This window comes from Phycodurus eques, chromosome 7 (genome assembly GCF_024500275.1).
Source record: "Phycodurus eques isolate BA_2022a chromosome 7, UOR_Pequ_1.1, whole genome shotgun sequence".
In the NCBI taxonomy this organism is placed as follows: Eukaryota; Metazoa; Chordata; class Actinopteri; order Syngnathiformes; family Syngnathidae; genus Phycodurus; species Phycodurus eques.
Window position 1 is genome coordinate 3196367 of NC_084531.1, and position 7680 is coordinate 3204046.

Consider the following 7680-nt stretch of genomic DNA (forward strand, 5'->3'; position numbering starts at 1 on the left):
AGACATGGTACAACGCCTTAAGGTTTAGTACAAATTTGCAATTCCGAAGTAAAGCATGTGCAGCAGTAAGTGAATGTTAAAAGTGTCACCTGACAACAGATATGTGGAATAAAAAATTAAAAAAATGACACATTACGCATTCAATTGTGAAGAAGTTGTTTGATCTCATTAGAAAATAGTTAAGCACATTATTGTGCCTTGATTAAGATTTGAATTTTCAAATATTTGCTTGTATTCTTCAACAGACAAAAATACTTTGTTAGTTGAATGTAAGGCTCAAAAAAGCTGAGTGAACGCACTACAATCTAAGTATAAAAAGGTTAGAAAGTTGAGAACTCACATAAATGTGGAAGTCTGCATTGAAGCTCTTCATGATTCTGAATGGACTTGTTTTGACGACAGGTGGTCTAATAAATTTGTTATCCACTGTATTTTATCCTGCAGTAATTCTCAAAACGGGGTCCCCGGACCACCAGGGATCCACAAGCTGTATCTTGAAGATCCGCAAAAATATTTGCAATAAATCATTATGTCGTATTATTTCAAATAGTGCATACCTATATGTGGCATGATGTTAAAACTAACATAATAAAACAATTAACTTAGCTTTGGCCCAAATAAAATTGGACATCTCCCTCCGCATGAATAGTTGTTTGTTTGTTTTTTAATCAAAAAAGTGATATTATCACAGGAATAAAGTCCTCTATTTTTTTCCAAGAACATAAGGTCTATTTTTTGGGACTACGGTCCTGTTTTTATACAACAAAGGCATCTTTACCACAATAAAAGGCATAATGTTACAAGAATAGAGAATAGAATAGAAGAATAGAATTCTGAAAATCACTTGTTAAATTATGACTTTGTTCCCTGGTTAATCTTTGGCTTTAATAATTTAATAATAATAATTTTAGGACTTAAATTTGATAAATACTACTTTTTTTTCTTGTAAGATAACAACTTTATTTCCCGGTAAACCTCAGACCCCTGAGCCATACAACCTTTGTGGTTCCAGTGCTCGAAAAACATATTTTAAATTAAAGAAAGAAGCACATTGGCTGGATCTGGTAGGACACTGCACACCCTGTGCCTTATGTATGATTGGTACTGTATACGTACTGTATATGTGTTGAAATGAAAACAAAAGTCAAATCTCAACAACCGATAAGTACAGTCATGTTAACATGTGTACAGTACGATATCATACTGTATACATTTACAGCTTTTCATGATTTATTTGAATCGCTCCATAATGTGACAGCTTGAATATTGTTTTTCAAACAAGAATTGGGTCCACAAGTCTGAATTAATTTTGATTTGTCTGTGATCCACACAAAGTCGACATTTTATGATTCACTCTTAAAGTACTGGAAAAGTTAGACCAATTCCTTTATTTGTTGTTGTTGTAGACATTTAGGTTTGACATTCATTAAAAGATGAATATTAGACAAGAGATTTCAGCTGATATTTCTAAGTATTTACATCTTGATCGAATATACAACTAAGACGATACTACCTTTTCAACATGTTAGGTTAGTTGAAGACTTAAAATTGCCTATAGGTGTGAATGCTCCAGGTCACCCGGACAGGTTCCAATAAGTCATTAAATTTCCCAAATTAATATGGCATTCTTGCCCATGGTGAAATCTTCAGACCACCACTACTATAGCTGTAGAGTATTCATGATGAATCTAAGTAACAAGTAAATGTCTCGAGTTGTGACTCGTCACTGAAATCCTGTGGACAGGAGCGATAAGCTTCGATGGATGTGCACGCTGACTCCAAACCCGCGCACTCGTTTTATGTCGACAAGCGCGCACCAATCAGGTGAGATATCAAATTACATAAACAATTAACATGCAAAAATGATGCTATTAACACAACCTATCTATCTGTTGTGATTTTAGACTCTTTGCAGGTGCAATGTATTCAGTCTTACTCCTCTCAGGAGCCAGATGAACTCTCCATTGAGATGGCTGATGTTTTGAATCTCTTGGAGAGGACAGATGATGGTCTGTAGCCTTTATATCACCAAAGCTTTTCAGTGTTACATTTAGTCATCGTGCCTCTTTTTTGGGTTGATTCCAGGCTGGATGATGGGGGAAAGGCTACATGATGGCGAAAGAGGATGGTTCCCAAGTCGACTTGTGGAGGAGATCCAGAGTCAGGAGGTACGGGCTCAGAACCTGAGAGAGGCACTCAAGGTTCATCACGCTCAAGAAGGAGGAGCACTTCAAAGTGGAGCAAGGCTTGGCTCAAGAGGGGGCAGACACATGCCAAAAGTCTGCAACCTCTTCAGTTCGTGGAATGATCCAATAGGAAAGAAGTAAAGCAGAGCGCTTGAAAGCTGCATGTGCAAAAGCATCGAGTCCTTTAGATCTTGAACTATGGGCAGATGACTTTCAAGCTTCACTGTTCTCACTCGCCTCTTTTACACCGAGAAAACGTAAAATTGACGCATCAGAGCCATAATAGAAGAGCTGACATTTATCCACATTTTCTTTTTATGGAGAAACCAGCAAAGGCAGGATATTTCTGCAACTGTGTGCTTTTTCACACAGTGAGAAGGCTCCCTCTAATCAGATAATTCGATGATGTCTGGTGTCATGTTAAAAAATTAGACAATTGATGAGGATAAGCTGTATAGAAAATGGATGGATGGACAAAAGGGCAGTAAAAGTGAATATCAGTTGTCTACTTCACAGCCCTGCAGAATTCCCTTATAAGGCCACCACACCATGTGATGCAGCTGAACCCGACTGGAATGGGCCATCGCAAAAAAATGACAGTTGGCGACTCACACCTGCACATTGAGCAATTTTATCTATTGATGCGCTGTGACAGAAGCTCCACATATAGTATATTGTACTGTATCGCTTGTATTAACCCATAAAATCATTGTGTGATGGTCAAGGTTGCTGCAAAGAGAGGAAGTGGGTGAGAATAAAGCAGAGTGTGGATATTTGCAGAGGCTGTCTTGCCTGACTGTGTCCGACTGTACCCGGTACTCTACGTGCAGAGCTCTCTCTCTCTCTCTCTCTCTCGCTCTATATATATATATATATATATATATATATATATATAAACAAAAGGGAGTTTGGCGTTCCAATTGGACAATATTTCCTGTCCATTAAGTCTGAAGCCTGTTAAATCGTCGTCTGTTAAATCGAGGTTGCACTATACAGTATACTGTATTTGTATGGCTCGGTGGCGTCGTCTAGCTATCTTAAAACCCCGAAATGTATTGTTTGCATGTGTGAAGGCTCATGTGCATTTTGATTGGCTGTTACATCAGCGATGTTGCGACAGCGTGCAACGGCAAATCACTGCAAAACCAGTGGTCCACTGACAGCTAATCATGAAACATTGTTGCCGAACCCAGCACACTGCGCGACAGTTTAGTTGGGTTCGGCTGCATCGCTCGGTATACGCAGGCTTCTGTTATGACTCTGATACTACCTGCAAATGTGGAATATTGCCAAGATTACTTGGTCCCTCCTCATTCCATCTCAGAGCCGTTTATTCACAGAATTGATTTTTTATTTTTAGTTTTTTGTAGACTGTGTAAAAGGGGCTAGTGATTACAGACCAATGAAAACAACTCAAGTAATGTTGCATGGCTCATAAATGTGCAATGAAGGGTTTTGTTTGTTTGTTTTGTGCCCAATGCCCTTAATCTGGTGTGTAATAAATGAAAAATGTGCATTTGATAAGAACTTATTTGTGGGTGGGATGGCCGATAACCCCAAATTTTGTTGTAGTTAATTTATTGTGAAGACACTGTAAGCATCCCTAATACGCATGGGCAGGGTTTAACCATTTGATTGTGTTCATTCATTTCATTATAAAAAGGCATACATAGTAAATGGTATGAAAAGCACCAATGATTTCCACAAGTTTCTGTGTATGACTACTGAAAAGAGTGAATCAAAAAAATGTGTTTTGGATGTATTACTACTCCCTGACTCTAGCTTGACTCGTCCTCCCAAAAAATCTGTCTTGGATTAAAATATAAAAAATTTTAGACCTAAAATATTTTTATCCATCATTTGTATTTGAACCTTCAGAAAAAGACACACACAAATGCAAAGATGATAAATTCAGTTTTATTCAATTTAAGATGTAAATTTGTACAATTTATTGTGTGAAGCAGCATGATTGTAAAGCCTGTATGTTTCTGTACGTGTATATAAATGAAAACATTCAAACTAAAATGAGAACATAATTGTGATTTCATTTTTTAAAATATGTAAATTATTGTTGATAAAAAAGTAAAACAATAATAATCATCAGAATTTTGCTTATTGCGATTTCTAAGAGTGGTGTGTTGCTTTAGACACAAACTAGTATGGATAAAGAAGATAGATAAGGCTGAGGTGATGATGTGCTGACGGTTCCAATGTGCATGATATGTCCATGCTTGCATTTCTTCTTACTAATATTCATCACCATCATTATCATTTTCCTTGACTCCTTCCTTGCTCTGACTGTATCAATAGCAGAAGTTACTGTTTTTCAGTTCGTGGTTTCAGCGTTTTTTTTTTTTTAAATACTTTTTTAAAGGAATAATTACTCTATGAGCCTTTTTAAAATGTTATAGTCGTTTATTAAAAAATGTCAAAAGAAGAAGTATTTCATCTGATTTCATTTAATAGTAAAATGCTGAAAGAAATTTTGTCCCAAAGTCATCAGTATTTCTGAACGTTATTAGTCATATGCAGTGTGTTACTTGCTAACTACAACTTTCGATACGGAGCCAGACGATTGAAATCCAGTGCAGCTCTTTTTTAACTTGCACAGCCTTTTCAGATATTTCGGTTGCAAATGTAGCACACAGCAAATACAAACACAAATCGTGACACGACTCGGCCAATCATATTGGTTATTATTCAGAGTTGGTTTGTGATTGCCGCTTATATTGATTGGTCTTTGGCCCAACCGCAATAGCATCAAAACAAGGCCCGGGGGAAAAAGCACCAAAGAATAAGAACATTCGTAAGAAGAATAAGCATGTCTTTTAGTCTATTACAACAAAAACAAAACAAAAACATGAAAAACATTTTCATGCAAAACAGAATAGACACTTACAATATATAAAAAAACATTTGTTACAAAATCCTCCACTGTAGATCACCTCCCTGTTTTTTAGAGGTGGTGTCTCTCTCCAGTATGGAAGGTAATGGAATTTTAAAAAATTATTATTATTGAAATTTATTAAGACGGCACGGTGGACGACTGGTTAGCACATCTACCTCACAGTTATGAAGACCGGGCTTCAAATCCCGGCCTCGCCTTTGTGGAGTTCGCATGTTTGCGGTTTCCTCCCACATCCCCAAAACAATGCAGGGTAGGTTGATTGGAGACTCTATGTGCCCTGCGATTGGCTGGCGACCGGTTCAGGGTGTACCCCGCCTCTCGCCCGAATATAACTGTGATAGGCTCCAGCACGCCCACGAGCCTAGTGAGGATAAGCGGTACAGAAAATGGATGGATGGATACATTTATTAATAACAGATTCTAAATAAAAGAATTTGTTTATGAGCAATATCATTCCTGGTCATCATTTAAATTGGTGCTTGTCACGTATGTCATACATTCCATTAAGAATTATATTGGACCCTGACACCTGTTTATTAGAAGCAGGGAATGTTTACTGCATAAAAGACATGCCTATGCCTGAACAGTTTGTATCATGTAAAACCAGAGGTGGGTGGAGAAGCCAAATATTGTACTCAAGTAAGAGTACTGTTTCTTTTGAATCATATGACTCAAGTAAAAAGTAAAAAGTAGTCCTCCAAATTACTTTGAGTTTAAGTAAGAAAGTACGTAGTGAAAAAAATACTCAAGTACTGAGGAACTAGTGAGTAACTTCTGATTTTTTTAAAATCACAGTATGAACGTCCCTTTATCTAAAACATAAACACAATTTTATAAATATTTGTAAAATAACAAATTAAGGCAAATTCAGCTCCAAGAAATGGTCTTATACTATATATTATTTCTACTTGTTAAACAGTACAATAATGTAGGCTTACCAAGCAAATTACAAAAACAGGAACAAGGCTGCGGTGAATATAAAATGTCTACACACCCCTGTTCAAATGCCAGGTTTTTGTGTTGTGAAAGAATTTTGACCAAGATAAATCATTTTCAAACTTTTTCCACCATTAATGTGACCTAGAATTTGTACAACTCAACTGATTTATTTTTGGATCTTTTTTAGAGGGAAGCTGAAAATAAAAAACAAATCAACTTGAATGTGATTGACTTGGGCTTGACGTTTATCTTGCTACCTTCTTGGGCAGGTCACCACTGAAAAAGCCATGTTGTTTTAACTGGTCTTTTACCTGGTAAAATAAAGTTCAAATAAAAGAAATCAAAAGTAAAATCTGGTTGCACAAGGATGTAGGCGCCACGGTGTACGACAGGTTAACACATCTGCCTCACAGTTCAAATCCCGGCCCCGCCTGTGTGGAGTTTGCATGTTCTCCCCGTGCCTGCGCGGGTTTTCTCGGGGCACTCCGGTTTCCTCCCACATCCCAAAAACATGCACGGTAGGTGAATTGAAGACACTTAATTGCCCGTCGGTGCGAATGATTGTTTGTTATATGTGCTGTAACGACTCACTTTGATTGGCCCACAAAGGCCAAAAGAAGACTTTGTGTGTGGACATGTGACTTTCTTGTGTCGCTTGATTGGTGAATTTCAGTCAAGCTGTGACTGTGGTAATCACGGTGGATTGGAGCAACGGCACCCAATGCGGAAATCGAAAACGATAGTCTAAAAATCGATCACATGTGCAATTATTGATAAATGGAAGTAGCGAGCGACATGTAGATTATTGTAAAAGTATCATTTTTTAAATCATAAATACTCGAGTAAAAGTAAAAAAGTATGCTTCATTAAAACTACTCTGACAAGTAAAATGTAACCAAAATGTTACTTGAGTAAATGTAACGGCGTAAATGTAGCGCGCTCCTACTGGAAAACATAATAAGTAGTCAGCATACTTGGCTCTGCTAGTTACCTCTCTCAGCCAGTAGTAGGAGCCTTTCACGCTCTAACCATTGTAGTGTAGAGAGGTTAACGTGATTACTTATGACAGTCAGATATATTAGGAACAGCTTTCAGTATGGTGCAGTACAGTTCTACACCAGCGCAGACGACAACCAGAATAAAGAAGATAATGTTGGATTAATATCTCTCTGGCAGTGTCAATGTAATGGATATCATTGTACAAGTACAAGGGCAAGTGGCCATAATGCTGTGGCTGGGCGTTACTGCATCACTATATCAGGACATATTGAGAAAATGATTTCATATACGGAAAGACCTCATCAAGGGCTTAACAGAAAACAATATAAATATGATGCATTATTCTGCACCAGGGGAATGTAAGCGAGCGATGAATGATTCAAAACATTCCATTGCAGTCAGATCATTGTTTATTGTATTTTCAATCTTTTGACGTAATTGTGCAGTCAAGCTAAAAAAACAAAAAAAACAAAAATCCAAACATACAACACAAACAAAAGACTAATTTAAGTAGAAATACAATAACTCTTCATGTCAAATACAATACAAAGCTGCTTTCAGTTTTTTTTGTTGTTCCAAGTGCAACTTTTCATATGCGGTCCAGATGCATTAAGTTTGCTATATTGATCATGATCGTTAGCACCAAAC

General features: G+C 37.2%; 1 protein-coding gene across 1 annotated transcript in view; it reads left to right on the plus strand.

Annotated features, from left to right (window-relative positions):
- ngef (neuronal guanine nucleotide exchange factor) overlaps positions 1-4385 on the plus strand; it is a 35340-nt gene extending 30955 nt beyond the window's left edge. Inside the window, exons 13-15 of the mRNA XM_061682226.1 lie at positions 1745-1824; positions 1905-2009; positions 2086-4385. Of these exons, the coding sequence (XP_061538210.1) occupies positions 1745-1824; positions 1905-2009; positions 2086-2327 (427 nt within the window). The 3' untranslated portion in view covers positions 2328-4385. The remainder of the gene's footprint in view (positions 1-1744; positions 1825-1904; positions 2010-2085) is intronic.
- Positions 4386-7680: the final 3295 nt, after the last annotated feature.